Source organism: Andrographis paniculata, unplaced genomic scaffold (assembly GCF_009805555.1).
Source record: "Andrographis paniculata isolate CXL003 unplaced genomic scaffold, ASM980555v1 Contig30END, whole genome shotgun sequence".
In the NCBI taxonomy this organism is placed as follows: Eukaryota; Viridiplantae; Streptophyta; class Magnoliopsida; order Lamiales; family Acanthaceae; genus Andrographis; species Andrographis paniculata.
Window position 1 is genome coordinate 317,979 of NW_026137563.1, and position 26,754 is coordinate 344,732.

At 34.3% G+C, this 26,754-nt stretch overlaps 5 protein-coding genes across 11 annotated transcripts; 3 read left to right on the plus strand and 2 right to left on the minus strand.

Annotated features, from left to right (window-relative positions):
• Positions 1-873: 873 nt before the first annotated feature.
• Positions 874-3,864, minus strand: LOC127246787 (uncharacterized). 4 transcript variants are annotated; one of them, XM_051268349.1, is made up of 10 exons: positions 3,530-3,863; positions 2,812-2,925; positions 2,593-2,661; positions 2,439-2,458; positions 2,297-2,349; positions 2,168-2,198; positions 1,900-1,981; positions 1,345-1,439; positions 1,204-1,265; positions 874-1,131 (listed from the first exon to the last, which is right to left on the minus strand). In XM_051268349.1, the coding sequence occupies exons 1-9, from the start codon at positions 3,717-3,719 to the stop codon at positions 1,215-1,217; spliced, it is 705 nt and encodes a 234-aa protein (XP_051124306.1). In that variant the 5' UTR covers positions 3,720-3,863; the 3' UTR covers positions 874-1,131; positions 1,204-1,214. The 4 variants fall into 4 exon arrangements, with proteins under 4 accessions (XP_051124306.1, XP_051124305.1, XP_051124303.1 ...); XM_051268348.1 differs by having other exon boundaries at positions 874-1,265; positions 3,530-3,859; XM_051268346.1 differs by having other exon boundaries at positions 1,204-1,439; positions 3,530-3,853.
• Positions 3,865-6,860: 2,996 nt separating this feature from the next.
• LOC127246402 (glyoxylase I 4) lies at positions 6,861-8,143 on the plus strand. 2 transcript variants are annotated; one of them, XM_051267741.1, is made up of 3 exons: positions 6,861-7,624; positions 7,876-7,934; positions 8,005-8,143. In XM_051267741.1, the coding sequence occupies exons 1-3, from the start codon at positions 7,038-7,040 to the stop codon at positions 8,067-8,069; spliced, it is 711 nt and encodes a 236-aa protein (XP_051123698.1). In that variant the 5' UTR covers positions 6,861-7,037; the 3' UTR covers positions 8,070-8,143. The 2 variants fall into 2 exon arrangements, with proteins under 2 accessions (XP_051123698.1, XP_051123699.1); XM_051267742.1 differs by lacking the exon at positions 7,876-7,934 and having other exon boundaries at positions 6,863-7,624; positions 8,005-8,128.
• A 452-nt stretch (positions 8,144-8,595) lies between these two features.
• LOC127246401 (pheophytinase, chloroplastic-like) lies at positions 8,596-16,070 on the plus strand. Its single transcript, XM_051267740.1, has 17 exons — positions 8,596-9,291; positions 9,464-9,690; positions 9,785-9,976; positions 10,064-10,220; positions 10,363-10,542; positions 12,244-12,445; positions 13,353-13,537; positions 13,628-13,676; positions 13,760-13,788; positions 13,996-14,076; positions 14,161-14,271; positions 14,381-14,475; positions 14,741-14,860; positions 14,960-15,082; positions 15,469-15,535; positions 15,649-15,728; positions 15,868-16,070. The coding sequence occupies exons 1-17, from the start codon at positions 8,596-8,598 to the stop codon at positions 15,872-15,874; spliced, it is 2,601 nt and encodes an 866-aa protein (XP_051123697.1). The 3' UTR covers positions 15,875-16,070.
• A 1,300-nt stretch (positions 16,071-17,370) lies between these two features.
• Positions 17,371-19,882, plus strand: LOC127246998 (basic leucine zipper 19-like). Its single transcript, XM_051268691.1, has one exon. It carries the CDS (start codon positions 17,997-17,999, stop codon positions 18,711-18,713), a length of 717 nt encoding a protein of 238 aa, XP_051124648.1. The 5' UTR covers positions 17,371-17,996; the 3' UTR covers positions 18,714-19,882.
• A 2,870-nt stretch (positions 19,883-22,752) lies between these two features.
• On the minus strand, positions 22,753-26,482 carry LOC127246777 (zinc finger CCCH domain-containing protein 53-like). 3 transcript variants are annotated; one of them, XM_051268323.1, is made up of 9 exons: positions 26,356-26,482; positions 24,859-25,800; positions 24,628-24,765; positions 24,335-24,520; positions 24,155-24,252; positions 23,790-24,038; positions 23,612-23,702; positions 23,340-23,549; positions 22,753-23,253 (listed from the first exon to the last, which is right to left on the minus strand). In XM_051268323.1, the coding sequence occupies exons 2-9, from the start codon at positions 25,704-25,706 to the stop codon at positions 23,220-23,222; spliced, it is 1,854 nt and encodes a 617-aa protein (XP_051124280.1). In that variant the 5' UTR covers positions 25,707-25,800; positions 26,356-26,482; the 3' UTR covers positions 22,753-23,219. The 3 variants fall into 3 exon arrangements, with proteins under 3 accessions (XP_051124280.1, XP_051124281.1, XP_051124282.1); XM_051268324.1 differs by having other exon boundaries at positions 26,305-26,464; XM_051268325.1 differs by lacking the exon at positions 26,356-26,482 and adding an exon at positions 26,181-26,292.
• Between the last annotated feature and the right edge of the window lie 272 nt (positions 26,483-26,754).

The window sequence follows — 26,754 nt, forward strand, 5'->3', positions numbered from 1 at the left end:
ATACACAGAGAAATATTATATAACTATTTATAACCGGTTTACTGATACATAAAATATAATGTTGAAAAAGTTCTTTCAAACATGCATGCAAAATATTCAAGATCAAATTTGGAGTTTTGAATGGCGAATGGTGTATTTGAAACACGAATCAATATTATTCTATTCATACAGTTTATAATAAAAATATTCTCTCCATTACCGTTTTTTATTTTCGTCCGTCCCAATTTAGTAATTGTACTACCTAATTAACATAATTAATATCTTTTCTAACATATGATATATTAAAAAATAATATACTCTTAAAATATAGTTTAAACTAAATGTGATACCCAAGATCGTAGATTGACGTGCATCCTCATAGATTTCCCAGATGGTCAGTACACTTCCGAAAGAAAATATATACATTGTTGACAAGAATAGACTAGCACCGGCTCATCCACAAGAATTAGCCTACCATCGGCCCAACCCTAGTATATTACACTATAATAGTATATTTTTATTAAAAATTGTGCATAAAATAATAAAAAATATATATATATACATTTTCTTTAAAAAAAAATATCAAATTAAATATTTATTATATATTGAATATTATGATATTTACAACTCAATACAATACTAGCAACACAATCGGAGGTGACAAATAAACGATAGACAACATAACATAATACAAATAGCACATACAATGATTGATCGGGTTATAAAACAGCTTTTTCTTTTACTATTTCAGATCCAAATCAATAGTATTTATTCTGTACGATTTTCAATAAAAATACATTATTTTCTCTGACTACATATTATATTAAAATCCTATTTAAATAAAAACTTAAATAACAGTGTATTTCAAATCAATTTCAAAACCAGACAAAGAAATAGTCATGAATTTTTTGGCATTATTTGGTAGCATCAATAATGATGATCAAGATTAGCACAGCAACAATTGTATGTATCCTAATATTTACCATCAGTTTGGTAACAAAAACACAACACCGCACACATACATATCCTCAAATTAAATCTGAGTTTGTATTTTCTAACCGGTAAACGATATCCTCGGGGCTTCGTCTCTTTCTGTTTATCTCTTCTAACCTCCAAGGACCCCAAGTGACGCCGATTATGATGATAAATGGCCTGCAAGATTCGAAATAATGGGTGTGCCCGAACAGCTCACAGAAAAGCAAAGAGATCTATCTATCAGCAAACCCTGATGGAATTTATTGTATTGCATTGTCATCTCTGTACTGCGTTGTCGTCTCCCAAAGGATCTGTAGATTTGCTTTCTATATCAGCCGGTACAAACTTTTTACACACGTAGATGAAATGAGAATCTGGATCTTCCATTACATAGTCTGCCGGAAGTAGGCCATTATCCCCGAGAGGAATGGGCTCTAAGTGGGATTTCTGAGTTGATCCAGCTGGCGCTTGAAATCCGGGTCTCGCTGCATATTGAAACAAAACCAGCTGAAAATATATAGATGTAGAAACAGCACATATGATGCTCAAACAGATTGCATCCAATTGGTATTTGAAATTGAAACAAGGTCACATTAGCCAGGAGACGTATTTTCTGCATACGGACTACAAAGAAAGTTTGTAGATACATTATAGTTGCAAAAAAGATCAAGAAAAAAGACAGCATGTACACTTATCAGTCTTTGTAAACATTGTTGAAGGGTATAATAAGTTGAAAATTATTGTGTACCATTTATGCACTTTATAGAAACGTCTAGGGGTAGCAATCAGAAATCGACCTGACACGACTGAAGGCAAAACAACCAGATGGCATAATAGCTATTGCATCGACCATGGAATACAGGATGCTTAAATAAACATAAATACATACAGAATATTCTTGAAATCTAAAGCAACAAAAGAAATTTGGAGTCACGGTTCACATACGTATGATGTACAGTTCGATATTCCAATTGTAAACTGGTCGATTGATGTGGGGCATCCGGACTGTAGGATCACCATACGTTATCTGCAAAATGATCAAAACAGGAAAGTTTATGTTTATTCACAACCTGAATTGATAAACATGAAAGTCATGGTTGCAAATGAATCGAGTCACTAGTAAAGCTTGTCGAGCTCAATTCTGGTAAAAGGTTCTTGATTTGACCCGTTTGCAGTCTTAGACAAGATAGAACATCTTCAAGCATAAATTTACCAGCATGTAAACTCCTCCAGGTTTAAGAAGCCTACATAATGTAAAATAATGGAACATATTTAAGCATAAAAGGTTTACTTGTTTAATTTAAATTTATGTGTGGCATTCTTCAATTCAGAATCCACGAACCTGCTCATTTCCCCCATCATTTGAGAAGCACTAATTGGCGCTTCGGTACCACACTTTAGATCAACGATTGTAGAGAAGAAAAGACATTAGAAAACAAAATCAAGAAGAGATAAGGAGAAGAATAAACATATATGTAACTCACCATCAACGAGTCAAGCGTCCCTGTTAATATAATCAGTGGTTCATGCCAAAGACATAGGGCCAATATGTGAGAATTAAATCATTACATACCAGTGAAGAAATTTTTTAATTTGAAATGCATAAAGAACGGAATAGGAAATTGAGCATCCAATTACCTTTATCGATGATGCTATCAAACGAATCATCAGGAAAAAAATTCATATCTCTAACATCCATTTGCATATCTAGGAAACTTTGTAAGGACATCCAGAATTAAAAATTTCTGATATATTTCAACCAGAGATGGCTGGATTTTTGGAGAGAAATGTACGAAAAAATTTCTGGAGAAATAAACGGACAAAAAAAAATCCCCCATAACACTCTTACAAGGATACACTTGAGTTGAGGAACGTTTTCATACTTCTTCTTCATCATCTCAATAGCCACTGACGATATGTCAATGTTTGTTATTTCTTCGAAACCATCCTTCACCATGTCCTCTGATATAACTAGAACATAATTTACCCATACAACTTTAGCACTCCAATACAGCTTATACTAGATTACATTTACACGTACTTGCACGAAACAAAGTTCATACGATATGATCATGAGAAAATTCCATATCCCACACACGCTTAAAGTAATCGAAATCGTCAATACTGTAGTGACTATTAACGAACTCTCCAAGAAGGTTTTGTGTAGAGGGGAACACAAATTTTCTCCAAGTCTCATAATATTGTCTATTACAACTTCGACTTGAAGTTGTTTCAATCAAATCACTATTTTGGTATCATCTTGTTCTAGAATTTTAAATTTTCTTATGGAGAATAAGATTTGAAAAATATGTGCTATTGGACCTATGTAACTGATTGCACAGAAATCACACAGAGAGAGCATAAAACAACAACAACAACAACAATAACAAGGATTCAACCTACGGCCGAGAGAATTAAAGCTGTTGATAGCCACAATTTCAAAAACTTCAATTTAAAACTACTGTCAGCAAACCAGAATACGAAATGCCTCTACAGTTTCAATTATATGTATATACTCGTATGTTATGCAAAATATATGAAGCAACTGAATTGAGAGCTGAACAGAGAATTTCACCAGCATTCCCGCAGCCAACCATGAGGACTCGCGAATTGGGGGAGACGTACTTGCGGATGAAAGGGCGAAGCGCGGAATAGCGCTGGTACCAATCGAAAGAGCCACAGTCGGCTTCCTGGACGTAACGGGCGTCCCAGTAGAGAGCGTCGCCATAGTTGTAGGTGTTGCAGGCCGACACGTCCCGGAACATGGCGGCGGTTGGCGGTGGTGGTTTGCGGATTTTCAGATGAGAGGGATTTGGTTTGGTGTGGAGGACACGAGTGAGTTCTACGCCTCTGCAGTGCGTGTGTGAGAGAGACGGAGGAATATGCAGCGGGGACCATAAGTACAAGTGTTGGAGCGCAAGGTACAAATGCAACGCCATACTACACAGGGGACCAAAAGTACAAGTGTTGAAGAGCGAGGTACAAATGCAACACCATACTGTACAGGGGACCATAAGTACAAGTGTTGGAGCGCGAGGTACTTACATACTTATGCGTGAGGAATATGGGGATTTGGCTTAAAGTCGTCATTCTGGTCCTTTCCTAAATAGCGTTTCTTTCAGAAATGACGACACGCGAATAACCACCACGTGTGTTTGTTTATTAATTCTGGGGTGTTTGTTATGCTTTTACTTTAATATTAAAAAAATTGTTATGTAAAATATATTTTGAATGAAAATAAACGTTAATTTTATTAGTATTATTTTTAAAAATATTATAATATGAAATTTGTTATTGGAAAAATAAATTTGAAAATAAATGCAATTCTGGAAAGAATCGAGGAATGGTATATGGGTAAAGACATAAAGTCAAGTTGGAGAACATTATCAGGACCATATTGGAATTTTTGTTCAAAATATTATTATTATTATTATTTGATATTTAAAAGTTTAACACTATTCAAATTTTAGAAAATATTAAATTAAATATATTTTTTTTATCATATGACATTCTTCGTAAATTTATGCTTGTTTGATCGGACATGAATTTTAAAAAATGAGTAAAAATAAAATTTCTTTTATGATAAAAAAGTGTAAAAAGATAATATTTTTACTAAATAGAAAAATAAAAATAAATTTGAATAGTAGTATTTTTTTACAAATTTTTTAAAATTTTAAGAATCCAAAAAAATAAATAAAAGATATCTAAAGAGCAATATATATTTGCAAGACGCATAGGGGTTGTTTACTTTCATTTTTTATATATATTTTTTTAAGAAAATTAATGCATTACACTTATTTATTATTTTTATATTAATTTAACTACATATTTTCTAAAATACTTTTTACGTTAGGTAAATCAATAAGTGACTATTTTATGTTTAAATTAATTGTATATATAATGATACATATATAATTTATATAAAAATTAATAAAAAAATTAATATTAATGTATAATTAGTTTTAGTATAATAAAAATTAATATTTTTTTAGAGATACAAAAAAATATATATATAAATAATTCTTTAAAAAAAATAAAATGGTATCAAATATTAATTTTTTATTATTTTTAAAATTTCTCAAACTAAAAAAATATTTTCTTAAACAAAATTTCGGCTCAAAAAATAACATTCTCTGAAATAGTTAAGGTTGGGGTTGTTTGTGTAGTTTTATTTTGAATAATAAAATTTTCTATCTATCTATTTTTTTTTTTTTACAATTTTAGAAATATTAATATTATATTAGAATATAATAGAAATATGATATAAATGTTATGATATTTGTAATATATTGTAAATTGGAAGGGTATTTGTAATATTAAGTTGGATAGTACATGTTAAGATAATCTCAAACCTAAACATCTATTTTTGGCATAGTGACAAAACCATTTTTTGCTTCTATGGTCGTTGGCTTTCAAAAACAACAATTGAACTTGCTGGTAAAGTCCAATCAAGCAGCCACTTTGTCCCTTCAAGTTTGGTGGCTGCTCAAAGACAAAATGGGCATCTCGAATTTGTCCTTTTGTGATCAGAATTGATTTGATACAACATCATTCATTGGTTGGATTAAAGGGAATTTATTGCATGTCATTTCATGGCTGTTGTGGTTGTGTTTTACTTAGCTTGAAGTTTTGTGGGGAGTAGTATGTGAGAGTGATTTTTGTGAGATTGAGTAGTAAGAGAATTATTGTTTTTATCCTCTCAACCACTTCCCTTCCACCTCCATGTATTAAGTGAGTGATTTACACTGTATTCCTGCCCGAGAAACTTGGAGATTGAAGGAAGATCGGAGTTCCAATCAGGGGAACATTCGAACTCTGTGCAGCCCAACTATATGACAGTTATTAGTACGCGTTTGTAACAACTGATGCCTGTTGAGGGAATTTCCTAGGTAATTAATTTGTAGTTTGGGTTGGTGGAGGTTTGAGTGCTTTGTTATTAATCAGCACTGATTAATGGATCTCTTGGATTGGTATCCCCGGAGGTATATCCGAACCGGGTAAACAACTAACTTGTCATTTATTGCTTTGAAATCCTTTCATTTATTTCATTGACAAATGAGTATTATAATTGTGATATAACTATGCTTCGGGAGTTGGCCCATTTAGATAAGTGTACGAGGATTTATTGGAGTAGCACTTATTTCCATTCCAACAGTACAATTACTAAAAATGAAATGAATACGCTGTGATGGGACGAATCAAAATGAGAAAATAGATATATTGTTAAAGTACAAAGGGAGTAATTATTAATATTATATAAATAGGAATTAATATAATTTTTTGAATATAATTTTTTTTTATCTAATACAAATAAATAAAAATAAAAATTTAATTCAATAATTTAAAATTTTTAAATAATAAATCTAACCCATAACCTTTGAAAACAATGTTTTGCTTTGTTTAAATAAAATTTTTTGAAAGTTTTCAGAAATTTTTAGAAGTTTGAAAAAATAAAAAAATTATTATTTGATTTAATATTTTACGAGAGAATAGTACAAAATAAGTGAAAGTTTATAATGTAAACAAAGGACCTCCAGGTCAACTCCTATCCACTTATCATACTTAATTTGTCCTATTTATTTTGTCGGACCTAATTTGAAACGTATTATATTAGATCGATGTTTACTGGTGGCACCTTCGGATAGCAGGTCTGGATTCCCACATTATAAAAAAATAAAATAAAGGAACACACTTAAAAATTTGTTTTTTCTACAATTCTTTTACATATTTTTTCAAAAATATTAATACACTATATATATTTAATATTTTTATATTTTCCACGCAATTCCTGCTCACATATAAAAAATAAAATAAAAAATAAATAAATTATTTCCAACAGTCTCACTAAAAAAAATCAGACCCTAGATGGTTTTTAATAATAAACAGCTCCAAAATGATCCAACTGGACTCGATCAGGTGACGAGGTGAGGCGAAGAGCACCGCCTTCCCAAATCACACGTGTCACGCGTGCCAACGCCACGCGTCGGCTTTCCAATCCATCCGCCGCCCACCGCCGCTGCTCATAAGTAGGCCGATGACCAGCGGCGGTGCGACAATACCACCGCATAAACGAATTCGAATAAATGCAGGTCGACAGAGGCGAAGGCGAGAGACACGACCGGCGAAACGCCGGAGGGGAGGACCCGGAGCGCACAGGACGTACGCCGATAATGGCGCTGAATCACGTTTCTCGAGTCTGCAGATCGGTGGCTGAGTCGGTAGACTTCTACAGTAAAATACTAGGCTTCGTGCTGATCGAGCGGCCGGAATCCTTCGACTTCGACGGCGCGTGGCTGTTCAACTACGGCGTGGGGATCCACCTGATGCAGTGCAAGGACGACGAGAAACTGCCTCGGGATCGAGACCACCTGGATCCGATGGATAACCACATCTCGTTCCAGTGCGAGGACATGGAGGAGATGGTGCGGAAATTGAAAAATCAAGGCGTGAATTACCTGAAGAGAACCGTGGGAGATGAGGAGGACGGAGTTCCAGTGATCGATCAGCTGTTCTTCAACGATCCGGACGGATTCATGATCGAAATCTGCAACTGCGAGAATATGAAGCTCCGGCCTCGATCTTCCATGGGGAAGATCAAGCTCCCATCCGATAAGCACAATCCTCCTGTTGAATTAGGAAATCAAAATGTTGGTGATTATAGTAGAACCCGGTGAGCATCTGAGATTGGAAACTGTAATTTGGGGATTAGGGTTTTTAACTGTAGCAGGAATTATAAACACATCATCAGAATGCTAATGGTGACTTTTAACTATCAAATTGAACCATTTAACCAAAAAAAATAAAAATCAAATCCAATGAAGGAATACAATTTAAAAAAATTGAAATTATATTAATCACATGATATATCATTGTGGTCCCTGGAAAAAATGTGTTCACAAAATATCTATATATATATGTCAGAGAGCAAAAAAGGCCAAAAACTGAGAACACACAGGACAGAAGAGAAAAACGCTATGGAGGTTGAAAACGTGAGATTGAAGTTGAATATTCTGTGAATATATTTAATTCAGATATTCTTGAATATTTCAGGTACCAAATTGCTAGACATCGCTTCCTCGAAATTAAGCCAATTCAAATTCCAGCACATTTTATAAAAACCAATTGAAGATACAGCAGCAATCAAATCCATTGTTCTGGTAGATTCTGGGCTGAAGAAATTACCGGACGCGTTGTCTTCGGATTTCTCGAGGTTGAAATTCTTAGGAGGAGGAATTCTACTGATTATATGTTTTTCATGCTTTCTGTTTTTTTATTTTATTTCTGCTGCTTTCTTAGCTCTCCATCAGCGATAGTGTGATTTGGTGGAGGAATTTCACTTTAATTTGTTTTTATCACGAGTATTGTGCGCGAAAACTGTGAGAAGCGAGAATTGCTGCTGTAATTTTGTTCATACTTTCTCGAAGATTGTGGATGTTTCGTCATCTTTTCTGCTTTTAGGAAGTTGATTATTGTTGTAGGAAAATTGCAGACTATGTGAGATTCAATTGGTTCATGTGGCTTGTGGTTTGTTTGTGCTTTCCATTGCATACCTTAGGAAAATTTCTGTTTGTTTCTGTAAACTCTTACTGCCTTAAGCTTTTATGAGAGAAGTTTTGCTTTTTCTGGACAGGCATATCTCCGATGGAGATCGTGTTTTGCCACGCTTCGTATCGCGGCTATGTCGTAAACGATAAAGGATTACAGGACTCGAGTTCACATCCATGGAAACTTCCCCTGTTAAGAGTAAGAGGTGAAGCATTGTGTCGCCTTGTGCTTGGTCGAGATAGCTTGAGGTTGAAGAAGCTCGAATGGCACCGATACCGTAGAAGAATTCAAAGTTCTAAGAATTCCAGCGCGGTTAGCCGCCGCTGTTACTCTTCTTACATACTCGATGGCGGAGAGGACCGGAGCAGTGTCTCCGGCAGCAGCCAGACAACGTCGAAGATCTCAATTCCTGGATTGCCTGATGAAGACAATGTAGCTTCAATCAGTAGCCGCTTCTGGGAATGGAAGCCGAAGCTGACTGTGCATTACGAAACGGCAGGTTCGGAAAATGTAGATTCACCGGCGGTTCTATTCCTTCCTGGCTTCGGCGTGGGATCATTTCATTATGAGAAGCAGCTGAAGGATCTTGGTCGGGAGTGTCGAGCTTGGGCCCTCGATTTTCTTGGCCAGGGCTTATCATTGCCATGTGAAGATCCAACCTCGAGCTCGTCCGGATTAGATGGAGAAGGCAACAATGCGTGGGGGTTCGGAGATGAAAGTGAGACTTGGGCCGAAGAACTAGTCTTCTCGATCGACCTATGGAGGGATCAAGTGCGCTATTTCATCGAAGAGGTACCCGGAAACTTTAGTTTTTTATTAATTTTTATATATAGAGAATTTCTTCAAATATGGAGTCGGTTGGAGTTGTCTTTAGTCGTCGAACTTTTAAGCTACATAGTCATAAACATGTGCTTCTGTATGGTACAAACATGCTTATCGTTCATTTGACATTTATATTGTTTAGGTGATTAAAGAACCTGTTTATTTAGTCGGAAATTCGCTAGGAGGGTTTGTCGCGCTCTATTTTGCCGCATGCAACCCTGAGCTTGTGAAAGGTGTGACATTGCTCAACGCCACACCTTTCTGGGGATTTCTCCCTAACCGCAACAGGTCTCCAAGATTATCGAGGGCATTCCCATGGGCGGGAACTTTCCCTTTCCCTCCTGGAATCCGAAGATTAACTGAAATTATGTGAGTCGTTAGACGTTATACCTTTGTATGTCAATAAGATCTTCGTTATTTTCATCTTTAGTTTTTTATTGTAGATTTTATTGTCTTCTTGTAGGTGGGCGAAAATAAGTGATCCGCAAAGCATTTCCGAAGTATTAAAGCAAGTTTACGCCGATCACTCCACAGAAATCGAACAAGTGTATGCTCGCATCCTGGAGACGACACAACATCCAGCTGCTGCGGCATCCTTTGGCTCGATTATCTTTGCCCCTCAAGGACAATTATCGTTTGACGAAGCTCTAATTCAGTGAGTTCAATAAAAAACTTGCAATGATCATATCCCATTGCATATTCAATCCGTTTTCCCTTAACACCGTCTTCATTAAAATAATAGGTGTCGAACAAACAAGACACCAATTTGTCTCATGTACGGTAGGGAAGATCCATGGGTGAGGCCCGTGTGGGGCTTGCAGGTGAAGCGACGGGTTCCTGATGCTCCATATTACGAGATAAGCCCCGCGGGACATTGCCCGCATGACGAAGCTCCTGAGGTAAGGAAGTGCGATACTACAAAGTGAACTAGACGTACACATTTAGCTATCTTATTGCCAAATATTGTGACATTATTCATGGGTATCCATGATGCACATCGAAGATACTTTTTGTTCCTGAATTTTTTAACAATGCCGGTAGGTTGTTAACTTTCTTCTTCGAGGCTGGATCAAGAATCTCGAGTCGAGGGGTTCTATCGCGCTGCCTTTAGCCGAGATCGCAGACTGTGAGGTAGCCGAGGACTTGGAATTCAGCAGAGAAGGGGAGAGGAAATCTATGAGGGTGAAGCTCCATGGCTCCAAATTCTCGATCTGGAATTGGGTATGGTCTCATTTCAATAAACGTTTGGATTGAACTCTATGATCAATTTGGACATCACAGCCTATGCTCACTTATATAGCTGGTAACAAATTATTGCCGTTTTGATTTCAGCCGGAAGCTGCAAATTCTTGCGTCATTAAAAATAATAAAAAAATATGTGTTGCGCAGATTGTTAATATTTTATATGTATATTAGTTAATATATTTACGGTCCATTTATATTTCGGATATTATGTATGGTGTTGATTACTTGCAATCGACGCCGTAATTGTTGTCTATGATAAAGAAACAATAATAGAGTTTTTAAACGATTTGTCAAAAAGGTCAAAATTGAATATGATTTTGAAAATAAAAATAAATATTTATTTATTTAAATAAAAAAATTTTGAATGAATTTTATATCAATATAATTAGAACATATAAAAATAGGAATAGTTTGAAAATTCGATATTAAAAAATTGTATTTTTAATAAAAAAATCATACTTGAACCTTTAAAGTAAATCATGCAAATTATATAGGCTGTGTTCGGGTCTATGAAAATCATGGGTTCGCTCTGATTTATTAAAATTAATATTTAAATTGTAATATCTTCATACATATAATAAATGAAAATTAATGACAAAAATTTTAACTCTTTCGTTAATATTATTGTATTATGATATTATTCTATTATTATTTTTATATAATTAATAATATCAATATTATTAAAGTAAAATTAATATATATAATTAAAAATATTATAATATATATTTAAATATCTTAAAATTTATATCGCAATAAAAATTATAAAGAATAAAATTTTTTTATAGTAAATAATTTTTTTTTTATAGTTATCATAAATTAATTTTATAAAAGATTTAAAATTTAAATGTAAATAAAAATATTTATTTTCGTGAGAGATAAAATAGAAACAAAGAGATTCTAAGTAAATTCAATGAGATTTATGATATTACTCTATGTTATGTTATGTAGTTACTTAATTAATTTATATTTGTTAGGTAATTTTAATTTATGCTCCCATCGTTCCAACTGAGTTGTGTTGTTTTTTCATTTTTGTCCGTTTTAAAACAATTGTCCTGTTTCCCCTGTTTAGTAAACCGTGGTTTTTATTTTATAATAAAATTATTCATATTTTTTCAAACTACCAGCTAGCCTATTTTTTAAAATCATAAAAAAAAATAAGAGTATCTTAGTCTTTTTATCTTCTATTTTATACCTACTTTCAATTAAATATTATTATTTATTATTTTTTAATTCCCTTGTTTACTCCCAACAAAATATTTTTTCTAGAACGAAGGGAATATTTGTTAAATATATTTTAATTTAAAAAAAATATCGAAATTATTATAAAAAATGGGAGACAAATAGTTTAGGAAAAAAAAAAATTGAAAAAATAATGTCAATTTGAGATCAAGGTAAACAAACAGACTTTACATGAGTGTATGTGTATGATTTTATTCAAGATCACTGAAGTTTAATTTTCCGTATTTTATATTTCAAAATAAAGAAATATATATATATAGATATATATATTGTTCATAAAAGTATTCTATCATATATTCATTACATCAAATACAAATCAAATCTATCCAAACTAAAATAAAAAAAGGGTGACCGGAGACACGCACGCATCCCTCACGTGCCTTTAAATTAGGGTTTTTTCGCTGTGAGTTGTCCTCTGATCCGCTGCACCTGTCCCAGCGGAAGCTATTGACGGACGTCCTGCAACCATCAATGGGGAAGAAAGCGAAGGGCTCGAGGAAGGGGAAGAAGGCCTGGAGGGCCAACATAAGCACCGAAGACATTGAGGACTACTTCGAGAAGTCTACCAAGGACGCTCTATCCGGCGGTTCTTTGGCTGATGTCCCCAGCGATTCCCTCTTTTTCGTGGATAAGTCCAGAGGTACCATAAAAGAATTTTCTTCGATTCAATTGCTTTGATTTTTATAGGTGAATCCAAAAAGCAAGCATGATGATGATCATATTCTTAGAGTCGTTTTTTTGCTAGTAATTCTATTATTGAGGTTTTCGGGGGAAGAATTTGGGATTTCTCTAACGTGTTTTGGCAATCTGCACCCTTTTTTTGTTAGTGAAACTGATCGGAAAGGGCAAGTAGCTAAAGGGTTAAAGGGTTTGGCTATGGAAGATTAATTTCAGTGAGGATTTGCCTAGGTTTAATTGTTCTATCACTAGGATTTTGATTGGCTTATTTGTTCTGGCCGTAACAGTGATAGGATGTTTGGAAATTGAATTTGATGAACAAGTTACATGCTTTGATACTCTTTAGCTGATATAAGAGTGATGGGAGGTTGTAGAACTTACCTTACGTTTACAGCCTCAATGGATGGGTTCTGTCCCAGCTCCCAATTGTTTAAATATAGGCGGGATAGTGTAGGGTTGCCACTTTACTTATAGAAGTTGTGGATTTTCTTATTACTCATGGACACTTCGGCCGAGTCAGAATATCAGCAAAGCTTAGTAGTTGTTCTTACTATTGAATGATCGGATATCTTTATCTATGTGATCATTCTTCCAATATGTATTTGTGTATTGTGTGTTGGGAAATGTGGTTTATCAAACAAAACACATTCGAACACTTTAAAGGGCCAACTCCCTAAGCGTGGACGGTTCACAGTTATTTTTAAAACGAAAAACAATGCAGAACATAAAACAACAATAAGACAAGGTGATTGCTGACCCGGTTCGATTATAAACAAATCTACATCCGGGGGATACCAATCTATGAGGAATTCCAGTAACCAGTGCTGAAGTAAATATAATGGAGTTATGTTTGTTTCCATGCACTGCAGATCTTTCTGTCAAGCGGAAGATTGAGAAAAGCAGAGAAAAAGTCCTGCGATGTGATAGTCTGTTGCAGAGAAATCCTTTTGTTAAACCAATTCCTTCCTCGATAACTAAGAAAAAGAAATCCAGTAAAAGATGTAATACTGCGCATATAAAGGAAGATACATATGTCACACAAGAGACCCCAAAGGTTAGAGCTGTTCTGAATATGTTTCAGAGTGAGTTAGCTGACAATTTAGTAGGCTTATGCCTTTTTTTTCATCTTTGCTAATCATTTCAGGATGAAAGTGGACCTGATTCTGAAATTGTTGATTTATGGGAGAAGAAAGGTAACTTCTTTGCAACAAAATTTCCTTAATGATTGTGTTGACTTGTTGAGAATTTTAATGGAGTTCACCATTTATCCTTGCAGGAGAAGACTCTTCTAAAAAGAATAAGAGGGTAAAACATTAATTTTCTTTTACTTGGGTACTGGTGAAGTTTTGTTTCATTATATTAGACGGCATATGATATTTGATGTTGAAAAGATGGTCAGGAGGGGACAGATACAAATGTAATGTAGATGTACATGCATAATAATTACTTCTGTAGTAAGTAGAAATGAGCGTTCGCAAGCTTTGTTGATTGACTTGGTGTTGCTAATGACAGAAAACCAGATCTTCCACCGTACCTGCTGTTGTGGTTGAACCTCCTGGTTGTTCTTTCAACCCTGATCCTGATAGTCACCAGGTTTTATGGTTTTCCACTCTTAAATTAATTTTCTTACCTTGCTCTTGTGTGGATTGGACCTTACACCTGTGATGGCATTTGCAGGATGCATTAGCTTGTGCGGTTGCTGTTGAAATGCAGAAAATTTATCAACATGAACTGGGACCTGAGCCCATTCCCTTAGTTGCTCCTGGAGAAGCAATTGATGAAGAAGAGGTAGTTGTCTTATCTTCAACTCACTGATCATTCAGAAGAAATGGAATCTCCCCTTTGTTGTTACTCTATTGTTATGTATTCGGTTTCTAACATGTTCTATCTCTACCAGAGGTATTTCCTTGAGGCAGATAATGAAGATGATGATGATGACGGCCAAGAAAATGAAGATTTGACTGATAACGGTGCTGAAGATACTGAGAAGAGGTGCATTCCGTTCACCTTTGAATGCTCAAATGTTCTTGTCATTTCTTATATACGTTTTCACTATAATAGTTAGGCATTACGAAGATTTTGATGAATTGATCGGTGTACTGTTTGCTAAGTACAACATATAATTATGTTGCGAGAAGGCACCAAAACAATATAGTTTCTGTTTGCTTGAACTTAGATTTGACATTTATCTGCCTGACCTAAAGCATGAGCTTATAAAGTGACATCTTATTGAAAGTTTCACTCTTGGTTTGATCAGGCCTCTTATAACCAAAAGGGTAACACGGGTTGAGTTGAATCGGAGAGCTCGGCGAAAGGAACAATTAAAAGCTGAAGCAGAGGCCAAAAAAGCAGAGGAACTCTCCAAGAACATTGACAGGTACCAAGTTGACAGTACTATGCAAATGTCCCTCGTATTTTAAATGAACATCTTTACTAAGTTAAATTGTACCAATATCTCTTGCTCCTGTCCAAATAGCATATCAGATATAATCCAAGAAATAGAAGAAGAGGATGAAGAGAAGCGGAAACGGCATCTCCGGCGCGTTGTTGCAAAACAGGAGAGGCTGAAAACTCATCCGCCCCGTTTGGGAAAATACAAGTATGTATACATACATTTGATGTCTACCCTTTTCAAGCTCCTCTTAGACTGAGAACACTTGTGTTTGTTTAGAGATTTGGATTTTGAATTGAGATTTTAATAGTAAAAATTTGAATTTGAATAGTTTGTATGATGTGATATAAATAGATAATAATGTGATGTTTTGAATGTAAAATTGATTTTTAGAATAATATAGAAATGAAAAATAGGTGTTTGATGTGATGTTTTTGGGGAAAAAAATTTGGATATATAGTGGATTTTTGGCAAAATTCCTCAAACAAACACCCATTCCTTATTCCATATCTATTATCTATGTGCATGCGCCGAAATAAATCTTCTTTACTGATACTATTATAGTAACCTTGACAACCATCTCATTGTTTCAGATTCGAGCCTGCTCCTCTCCAAGTCCTCTTATCGGAAGAGAAAACTGGTTCGCTTCGTCAGTTGAAGGTTTGTCGCTGACCGACTTACATTCTAACCAACCCGATAATTACACCTGCACTATCATGTTTGTTTTTATCTGCTATATACGAACAACGTTCCTAAACCATGTCGGATAGCAGGGCTGTTCCACCCTCGTGAGAGATCGGTATAAGAACCTGGAGAGAAGAGGATTAGTCGTCCCATCAAAGAAGGGCAGCAGGTCAGTCTCGCTCTTGCTCAAAGTGCCATTCTTATCTTTCACAGAATCGAACTGCAGATATGACATATCTTTTTGCAACTTGCTTCTTCTTCCTTTTACAAATTACAAATAACCCTAACTTTATTTCTACGTTATGCAGGACGTAGATTGGGGTGAGCCAGAAAATTGATCGGACTTGAAAGAAAGTATGTCTAATTTGGTTATGTATCTTTTCTTCATATTTTATTATGTTCCTTAACAGTTAGTCGATCAGGCAATAACACTCGACTCGTCTTTAATCTTTATATTATAGAGTATTTGGTTTGAATTTCAATTTTAAATTTCAATGTTTCGTTTGACAAATTTCTTAGAATTTTTACTGTTCATCGATTTTTTTTCCCTCCAAAATATCATGTCAACCCGAACAAACACACATCATTATGTGGTTTTCAATAAAATTATTCTTTCGCATCGACATTCAATTGCTATTTACTACTCTCTTTGTCTCAGTGATGTTTGAGTTACCGAAGAGACGAAAATTTAAATATAATTATCTTATAATAATTATACATAGATTAAGATAATAGTTAATTAAAATTTAAAAAAAAAAAATCAAATTAGAAAAATTAAAATGAAATTAAAAGTGTAATTATTTTTCAAAAAAACAAAATAACATGAGATAGGTGACGGAAAGGAGGGAGTAAAAAGCAAAACAAATGAAAACTAATTTATTGATGAATTTAAAAATGGGTAAATTACAATTTTTTGCTTCTATTGCACTTATTTTTGCGTATAGGTTTAAAAATAACAATATTTTTTTTGGTAAGTAAATGTAGTAGCAATTTTGATTAATTTGTATTTGGCGTTTTATGTATGAGCTCATGATTTTTTTTGTATATATATTTTTTTCACTTAAAAAACATATAATGTTATTTTGTAAGTTAAATATTATATTAAAAATTATAATTTCAATTTATACTATAATTAAATTAACAATTTTGATTCCCTTTTTTTTTTTTTTAATGTTTTCAACAATTTAAAATTTTTATGCATCTTAATTAGTGTATCTTTATATTATAAATTCTCAATAAAGTATCACTCATCTACTAATAAAAGTAAAGATGATCTATTCTTTAATTTGTGCTCAACTAATAATTATATTCGTATTTTAGAGAAATTACAAAAAAATAAAAAAAAAATAACTGGAATTAGATTAATAAACTAAGTAACATTGAATTAAGTTTTAAATTGAATAGTTGTCTGATAATATAAATATGTATAATGTTTTAAATATAAAAAATTTAATATTATATAATAAATAAAAAAATAAGGGTTTGATTTCATATTTTTGGAGAAAATTTTAAAATAGTAAAATCATAATTAAAATTGTACAAACAAACACATTATTTTTTATGTAAAATTTTACATTCAACCATTATCCCATCTAAAAATAATAAAATTACAATATTCGTAACCTATTACTATTACTAAGTATGAGTATATATATATATATATTCTAAATAATAATAATAATAATAATTTAAGACAGGTACATGAGGCCCACGGACAGGGTCGATTGTGTAGTCCATTTTTAAGGTGGGCCGGCCCATATCAAACATCACTGTGAAGTTGACATTTTTATGCTCCACAATAATAGTAATAATAATAATAATAAAACGCGGAATGGAAGAACCAGAAGCAGTTCTTCGTCTTCCTCCTTCGCACATCGTCACGAATCTTACAACAATTCTGCTCATAATCAGGTAATACAGCACGCTTATTTCAACAGGCATGCAGCTGTAGGCTGCCGCGGTAGATGGACTGTGTTTTCTGTGAGATGTTTGTCCATAGATGTCTGTTTTGGTGTTCCGACTCCATTTTGACACCGTTTACCAAATTGGAAAGTAGATGTGACCTTCGTTTTATATAAGGATTTTTGGAATTTCTGATTTTTCGATGCTTGTTGCTGCAGTAAACTGGATTTTTAATTTTGGCTTTTAATATATTGCCTGTCTGTGCGTAATTCAATTGATTCAATTGAAGGACCTATGGAGAATTTCGCGGCCGAATAAGATACTGTATATAATTTGACTATCATATAGTTCTCGATGAAAGGCTTCTGCAGAGTGACCGTGTTTTGATTGGAATCTCCTGTTGTTGGTGGAGTTTTTGGATAGAATTTTACTTTCAGATTGGCTAGGAATCATCAGTTCTTAAAGTATATTTGGGGGAAAAAAACTGTTGAACTATTGTAGGATCGAACCACTACAATTGCTTTCTTCAGAAACCATGGATGATGGGGAGCTTGAGCTCTCAGACCAACAGTTGATTCTGAATTCAGAATCTTCAAGTAGTATTCAACCAACACTCTCATCAGATTTATTTCTCGACGGATTGTTGAGAACTGCACAAACATGCACGCACACTCACACCTGCAATCCACCGGGACCAGACGCCACACACACCCACACATGTTACCATACCCACACTCATGTGATCCCTTCCAATGAAGATATTGCCGGGACACAGGATGGGAAAAAAACTCCGGTTTCGAAGCCTCAGAGGCCGGCCGGGAATAGGGAAGCCGTTAGGAAGTATCGGGAGAAGAAGAGGGCCCAAACAGCTTATTTAGAGGAGGAAGTAAAGAAACTGAGAATGGTGAACAGGGAGCTGATGAGAAAGTTACAGAAACAGACGGTTCTCGAAGAAGAAGCTTCGAGGCTCAGAGCTCTCCTCCTCCATCTTAAAGAAAAGATTGACGATGAACTGACTGATTTCCCCTTCCAAAAACAGTGTAGTATTAATACTGTAAATGCTTTCAGGGAGGACGAATGTAGGGTTCCTCCACAGGTGAATGGCGCAGATTGTAGCCTCCCCGGCGCACCAATTCTATCCAACAGTGTAGATGGATATGGAAACCTGTTTCCTGTTCGGGATCATCCTGGAAGTTTGAGCTATGTAGAAAATGCTGGGAAATGCTTGCAGGACTCGGCTCCCCCAGAGTGAAGGTATGCTTTATGCTTTCCTAATGGATGATGTTAGATAATAATGCCGTACATGAAATTATACGTGATATGTCTATATATTTACACACATATATAGGTACATACATGCATATATATATATATGTGATAGTGTATATAAAGGAAAGGGATTTAGCTATTTGAGGTATATACGATCTTTTGCTGTGATTAATTGCACCTAATTGCATGCCTTGTGTGTAGTTTACGTCTGTTGTTAGCTCAATCGTTTTGTGTTGAGATTATAATCTTGAATTTAAATAACTTCCTTTGGTGATGTGTCGAGCATTTAAACTTTAAGAATCATCATCGATCACAACTGTCAATTCCTTTCTTCTTTACCTTACTTTAATAAGAAATCGGTGTTAGATGTAATATTTAGAACGGAAAATAGATGTTGTAGATATTGTTTATAGGGAAGGTTTTTTAGAAAATGTTAATTGTATTGTACATGGATAAAATTACAAAAAACAGATTTGGCCGTGAATGGTTGGGTTCGTCTCGGTGAGTTTATTTACATTATCTATCTTTAAATTTTAGCATAGCATATTAGATAAACATAGCTTGTTAGTCATTTGGTAAAATAAATCAAATTTAGGGTCTAAGGTACACTTTTTGTTTCAATAATGTTGGAATCGACTGTAGTTATTCTTGGAGCTCTCTAAAGTAAATCCTATATGACAAACTCGACCAAGAATGGTTGGTAGGGTTTGAATCCTATAGAACCTTTTATGGTACATTTTTGAGTCAGGTTTGTTTTAGGGTGGATGTGCAACAAATAAGGTTGTGTTTTTTATTGAAAGTTTTATTTTTGGTAATATATATATATATATATATTAGGTACATAGTGTCTGCTTTAGCTGATTTGATTATAGCAAGACCAATTCATCAAATTCTGAAAGTGAATTGAATTGAATTCATGCAATGGTTTTTCTACTACTTATTTCTACAAATGACAAATAACTTTGTGGTTTGTGAGATAGTGAAAGAGTGCAGTCTATCTTTAAACAAATTATGGAAGGCATTTTTTAATTTTAGGGTCTCTATGATATGAAATACTGAAAGATATGTGAAATGATATCATTTCAGAATTAAGTATTAGTATATTTTTATTAATATGTTCCTAACTAGTTTTATACACAAATGTTGTTTAAGGTGTGGCTACTTTGACTTATTTTTAAAATTTTTCTATCTAATTAACAATAAAAAAAAATAGTATATTTGTAACGAAATTTCGTTCATAAAGTTCACGTAGCTAACGTAATTTCATCTCTAATTTCGTCTCTAATATCATTAGTAACAGAAAAAATAAATTTAAAAACCAAAAAATCTGGCTAGTACTTCTTCCATCCATCAAATATCATATACGTTTGGAAGTAAACATTAAAGAATAAAGTGAAATGAAAAATAACCAGCTTTAAATTAGGAAATTTGGAAACTTTTTGCGGTTTTGGAAAATTTTTAAAATAATAAAAAATTGAACATGTAATATTTTTTTTGAGAAAAAATATTTAATACTTATTTTGTTCGAGTTATATTTATCTCTTTTTTTTCACGTTGATTTTAGTATATTAATATGTTATAAATAATAGTATAATAAAATATATGTGTATATAGTTTGTTTTTAAACTCATTTATCTTTTTAATGATATTGTTTGTAATATACTAAGTGTATGAGTATTTTTTATTAAAATGAAATTTTTATCAAAAAACGGATGTACTTGAGTTGGAAAAACAAAATGTCAAAACAGTTACATATAACTCCATGAAATATATTATTCTTAAATAATATAAAAAAAAATTAAAATATTTGTGCAAATAGAGACTATTTTTATTATGTTGGCTTTGTATATTTGGGTGATACAATTTTTTATGAATATTATTAAAAAAAATACCAAATGTATACATATTAACATAATAAATGTAATATATATCTTATCTACTAAAAAGAGTTAACAATTTAATACTCCTTTGATTTCAGTTGAAAATGGTCAATGAAGAAATAATACTATTATATTGGTTAGTGGAAGTGAGTAAGAAATTTTTGATATTTTTTCAGTAATTGCATGTGTAATAATATATTTATAATTTAAATAAAAATTAAAGGTATTTTAATATTAGTGTATAAATAATTTTTTTAAAAAAAGATATTGTTGAATGAAAATGATAAAAAAATATTTTGAATTGAAACTAATGAAGTAATACTCCCTCCGTCCAACCAGAGATGACCCAATTTTTTTTTTTGGTATGTCCCACAAAAGATGACACATTTTTATTTTTAGTAAGTTTATCAATCTTAAACATATTTAACAAATATAAATCAATTTGATTAAATTTCTAACATCTTACGTGACCCACTCAAAATTCATTTATTTCTATCTTTCTCTTTAATTAATAAATATTTTTATCTACCTTTAAAATTCCTCATTTTTTTTATAAAACTAATTTATGGTAATGATAAATAAATAACTATATTTTTTATTCATTTGTATTTTATAAAATTTTATGGTCTACAAAATGATATTCATGCATATATTTTATTGAGATATAATTCTAAAGATATTTAAAATACCAACAATATTACATATATAAAAAATAATAAAATATTATCATAATTTATTATTAATAATTTAATAGCCTACATTATCTAAACAAAATGACTATCTTTTTCGGGAGACCGATGGAGTATTTTTTTGTACTAGTCAACAAAGTGAAGACACACATTTACATAGACACCTAGGGTGTGTTTGTTCGTGAGTTTGAATTTTGAGTTGGGATTTGAATAGTAAAAATTTTAAATTTGAATAGTTGTATGATATGATATAAATAGGTGTTGATGTGATATTTTGAATGTAAAATTGATTTTTAGTATAATATAAAAAATTTAAAATAAGTGTTTGATTTTACGTTTTTAGAGAGAAAAAAATGGGATGAATAGTAAAAATCTAATCCAAACCTCCAACCAAACACACCCCTAGTGTATAGTAATAGTAATATTTTAAGCTATAAATTACAATATATATATATATATACAAAGTTTGCCGCGAATAGCTTTATTCAATCATTCATACTCAAATAAAAACAGTTATATTCGTTATACTTGAAAGTATATCTGAAATATGATTTAAAAAAATAAAAAATAAAAACAAAAATTCTTTCATATGAGCACACCATAAGGCAAGTACATTTACTTTAACAATATTTATAATTATTTATAAAGAATTAGAACTATCATGAAATAATATGAACACTTATTTTAATAAATCATTATAAACAAACCATATTCCAATATTGATCCGTAAGTAGTAAACAAAGCTCTTAACGTGTAATAATGAGAATGGTCAAATCTCAATCACATGGCGTTGGCAATGGACCCACAAAACAACTGGGCCCTACTTGCCTTGTCACCCACCCCACCCCACCCCCATGTGATAGGTCTGTCCCTTCCTCAGTCATCACCTTACATTAAAAAATTAAATTAAAAGCCCAATCATTTCACAAATTTTGTAATAAATCTGGAAATTTAATACACTAAGTGTGTTTGTTTGAAGGATTTTGGTGGATTTCCACTATTCATCCAATTTTTTCCCCCCAAAAACATCAAATCAAACACCTATTTTTCATTTTTTATATTATACTAAAAATCAATTTTACATTCAAAACATCACATCAATCCTATTTATATCACATCATACAACTATTCAAATTCAAAATTTTTACAATTCAAATCCCAACTCAAAATCCAAACCTCCAAACAAACACACCCTTAAACTGTGATGAATAAAAGATTAATAAAACCCCATCATCGTGTCTGTCTGCCTGTCTCTTAAAAAAAATGATTTTTATAAAAAGGACAAGCCACCAATCATGTTTAAATAAATAACATTAGAAAATTATTGTCAGGTAGTATACTTTGCATTATTATAATTATTTAATTACTAGCACAGTAGAAGAAGAGACAATACACATGTGAAACCCTAATCACATAATACATCTAATCACAATAATAACAATAACAATAATAATAATAATCACAAATTTAAAATTCTTCATTTCGATCTTCATCTCCTATACAAATACAAATGACCCTCTCTCTCTCTCTCTCTCTCTCTATATATATATATATATATTTATATGTAAGCATGTGTATGTAAGACATTAGAATTATACACTGTGGGGAAGCAATCAACGGTGAGGATCAAAGGAGAGGGAAAACCACAGCCGTTGATTTGCATCCTTCTTTGATCTCTTATATTTTGTGTCATTGTGTGTGTCTATACATAATGACTATTTTGACGTTATCCCTTTTTTTTTCTTTCTTACTATAAAACAAAGAAACATAATAATAAGTAATAATAAACTTATACAACAAGAAGGATGCCTAACTTACCCTTCTTTTCTTGTACTCAACTGGTGGCGGAGGGGTGGTGAGCGCCGCCGTGACGGCGGCCGAGCCACCGGAAAGCCAACGAGACCGGCCTCGCACCGATCCCTACATTCCAACTGTCTCATGTCCCGACGCCAGCCTATACACATTGTGATCGACCAAGTAATCGAAAATTAGTTCGAGAATATATACGTAAAACATCGAATGTTTTCGGAAATTAACAACCTTGGCGCTTGGAAGAAACACGACGGAGTCATGGGAAATAAAGACGGCCCGAAGTTATTGTTAGTAGATGACGGCGTCGAGACTTCTTCTACATCGCCGCCACCTTCTGCCTCCGTGACATTGCCGGAGAAGAAGGCGGAGGCGGCCGCGTCGTAGCTCCCGAGTGCCTTTGGCGAGGCGAAGGGACTGTCCGGCAAGTTGTGCTCGAACCTGCATTCGAATCGTTTAAAAGAAATCATACGAAACAATCGCTTCGATAATCAGATCGATACCTTTCATGTGAATCGCTTCCTTTCGATTCATCCTTGCTGTAGTTTTCCTTCTCGATGGAGACATCGTCGTCTTTTGCGGCCAAGACGTTCTCTGCAATGGCATTTATCGCTTCCTGGATTACAACTCCGATCGTAATGTTTCCAATTTAACATTCCGTAAAGAGAAAAAAGATTGAACCTTTAACTTCGGAGCTGCCGTGGGCGGTGAAAGCAGCGACATTTCGATTGAGGGTCGGGGAAAACGACGTTGGAGATGAGATAACGGCACCGGTTGAAAGCGCACGTTGGTGGCTGTTTCGTTTGATGTTGATAAGGCGTAGATTCATAAGTCGTCGGTTTTGAAGCGCGATGGCTTGCTGCAAATCCACCTCGTCCTCTAACTTTCTCCGCCATAACATTTCCGACGTTTTGTACAACATTCCTGCACCTGTAAATCTCATAGGAATTCAAGCTCATTCATCACCCAACTCCAACAAAAACCAGTCCTCATATCTTAAGAATCGATTCGACTTTCAAGTTCGATGAATGTATAGTATAGCTTACCAACTGGAAGATCGTAGAGATCCCGAGTTTCGATTCCGGTGGGGCTACCACATCGGGAGAATTCGAATTCCCCCCTTTCCATCTGCTGCTGCTGTTTCCTGCAAGCGAAAATTCGATTAGAACAGTCAAAGAAGAACAGCTCTTCGATCTAAAATGGAAACTCGACTGAATTGCCGGAACCTAAGCTTGTCGGGGATTTTCCCTTTCTCTTTGTAAGGCTTGACGAGAACACGAGCTTCGCAAACAAAGTGAGGATTGCCCTTTGCAAGAATGAGCTTCACAGTCTCCGGATATTCAAATGTTACGAACCCGAACATCCTCTTCTGCTGATAAGGTATCCTTACATCTTGAACAGGACCGAAATTGCTGCAACAAGAAACCGCAAACAATCACTAGAAGAACAACCATGGCAATGAATCTATGGATTTTTGAATGAACAGGTAAGTTAATGTTAGTAGCAAAGAAATGCAGACCTGAAATAATGGGACACATCTTCTTCCTTGAAAGAACTGTCAGCAGGAAAGGTTAAGTATATCTGTCTAGAGCCTGGACTGTTCATACCATTCATCCCCAGTTCACTGAATTTATGGATTCCATCCATCATCAGAGATCTAAAGCATGTAATGTAAACAGGTAATTGATTATCATCGTTGATTTTTGAGAGATCGGAAAACTGGTAAGAGGAATGGATTTGATTTGGTTACCTAGGGCTTTCTGACGGAAGTTGCTGGAGAAGATTCACACATTTGGTTGCAGAGAAATTAGGGTTACAGACAGCACCGTCGCCGCCGAGGTCTCCGCCGCCGTGGAGGAAGCGGCAGGTGGTTCCGTTTTTGCAGTAGCCTCTAGCGTAGAACAAGCAAGGCTTCCATCCAAATCCTACGCTCAGATCATCCTCGTTCACCGAGCAGCTTCGGCGGTGGGAGGCGCCGGCGCCGGCGGCGGTGTAAGGAGGGAAGAACATAGCGTCGTTTCCGGTCGGACTGGCCGCTAAATCCTGGTGGCGGTGGTAGAGATTGAAATCGGAAGTTTTCCCTGCAACTTGAGAGTTTCCATCGTTGAGGAACGCCAGCTGATCTTGAAGCTGAAGCTCGTCAATCAAATCGATTTCGCCTTTCGCGTAGAACGGCGAGTGGCGCGACGCGCCGCTGTACGCGGCAGGGCTAATCAAATCCTCCGCCGTCTGGAAATCGGTTGAATCTCCGGCGGAATTCGTCCAGGAAGACGCCGGATTGGAGGATTGAGTGAGGATATTCAGCCTGGAGGGAGCAGAGGAAGACGAACTCCGGCGACGGTTAGGGTTTGCAAAAGGGGAAGAAATAGAAGAAGGGGGAGTGGGCGTTAAGGGCGTGTTTGGCGACGGCAAACCTAACTCCTTCTTGAGCCTCAAAATCACTGCCTGAAGTGCAGAGTCAGAGCCGAAAGCCAAACGGATCATCTCCTTCTCGCCATGGTCCTGGATGAGAAGAAACCCCATGATTTTGGAAGCATTGTTTGGATCCAAATTTTGGATTCTTTCAAAAACAATCTTGGTGGCTTCATACGCATCCATTCTCAAATTTGTTCCTCACTCCTCCAAAGCCCAAACAAACAGCACCTTATCGCCCTTCCACTCCTTCCTTCCTTCCTTCTTCAGTGTAGCAACACTGCAGGAGCAACCAATATTAGATTTCTGTAAATTTAGTTTTTGTCGAAGAAAGCAGAGATTTGCAGAAATCCAGAAAGGGTGAAGAAAGTTAAGGGGGAGGGGATAAAATAAAAAAACATTGCTGAAAAGTTGAGCCATGGCACGGTGGTTGAGTTGAATTTCTCCATTAAAATATTCAAAAAGACGACTGACAGAGAGACAGACAGGCAGACAGACAGAGAGACAAAGCAGCAGCAAGATGAAGAAAGAAAACAGTATGGGAAAAACAAAATATAAACACTCGCTATCTATTTCTATTTACAGATGAGTGAATGAATTCTCGAAAGTGACTATAAGATTATATGTCTATTAGCAGCAATTCATTGATTAAACCCTAGCTTGTTCATCATTCAGATTCATGCTGTAGGCAGGTTGAAGATCGATCATCCAATTGAAATTCAAATTGAAATTGAAATCGAAATTGAAATTGAAGAATGTGTGTGTTTAGAGTGCAGAACTCAGCTTCATTCATATTCATATTCAGATTGATTCGTTGATTGCATTTATTCTGCACCTGACACGACACTGACAGAGGTGCAAAACTCAGCCGCTGCTGCTGTCGTAGCCATCATCTCCATGTTTATGTTCTCCCTTCTACTTTGGTCTTCTTTTTTTTTTTTTTTTTTTGGGTTAAGTGAGGTTGATTGATGAACGCTGCATGATTATTTATTCTGTAAATGGAGTAGTATCTTACTCCATCCGTTCTCATTAAATATTCCACGTTAATAGAGATATTTAGATAAAATTAATTAAAAATAATATAAGTAAAAATAATTAACATATAGTAAAAATAATTATAAATTAAAATTAAAAATATAATTAAAATATAGTCTAATTTTATTTCATCATCCAAGCTAATTTGTATACATAAAAATAGTGGAATTTAGGTAAAATATAATTATTAAGTAATTAA

Excerpts from the sequence above, each read along its gene's own strand:
- LOC127246787 (XM_051268346.1), bottom strand. The coding sequence starts at position 3,719 with ATGTTCCGGGACGTGTCGGCCTGCAACACCTACAACTATGGCGACGCT. Across the intron at positions 2,459-2,592 it reads TGATAGCATCATCGATAAAG|GGACGCTTGACTCGTTGATG; the intron begins GTAATTGGATGC and ends TTATATTAACAG. Across the intron at positions 1,982-2,167 it reads CTGGAGGAGTTTACATGCTG|ATAACGTATGGTGATCCTAC; the intron begins GTAAATTTATGC and ends ATCATTTTGCAG.
- LOC127246402 (XM_051267741.1), top strand. The coding sequence starts at position 7,038 with ATGCAGGTCGACAGAGGCGAAGGCGAGAGACACGACCGGCGAAACGCC. Across the intron at positions 7,625-7,875 it reads GGTGATTATAGTAGAACCCG|AGAGCAAAAAAGGCCAAAAA; the intron begins GTGAGCATCTGA and ends TATATATGTCAG. Across the intron at positions 7,935-8,004 it reads AAGAGAAAAACGCTATGGAG|GTACCAAATTGCTAGACATC; the intron begins GTTGAAAACGTG and ends TGAATATTTCAG.
- LOC127246401 (XM_051267740.1), top strand. The coding sequence starts at position 8,596 with ATGGAGATCGTGTTTTGCCACGCTTCGTATCGCGGCTATGTCGTAAAC. Across the intron at positions 9,292-9,463 it reads TGCGCTATTTCATCGAAGAG|GTGATTAAAGAACCTGTTTA; the intron begins GTACCCGGAAAC and ends TATATTGTTTAG. Across the intron at positions 10,543-12,243 it reads AATTCTCGATCTGGAATTGG|CGGAAGCTATTGACGGACGT; the intron begins GTATGGTCTCAT and ends CACCTGTCCCAG.
- LOC127246998 (XM_051268691.1), top strand. The coding sequence starts at position 17,997 with ATGGATGATGGGGAGCTTGAGCTCTCAGACCAACAGTTGATTCTGAAT.
- LOC127246777 (XM_051268323.1), bottom strand. The coding sequence starts at position 25,706 with ATGGATGCGTATGAAGCCACCAAGATTGTTTTTGAAAGAATCCAAAAT. Across the intron at positions 24,253-24,334 it reads AAAATCCCCGACAAGCTTAG|GAAACAGCAGCAGCAGATGG; the intron begins GTTCCGGCAATT and ends TTTCGCTTGCAG. Across the intron at positions 23,254-23,339 it reads TGTTTCTTCCAAGCGCCAAG|GCTGGCGTCGGGACATGAGA; the intron begins GTTGTTAATTTC and ends CAATGTGTATAG.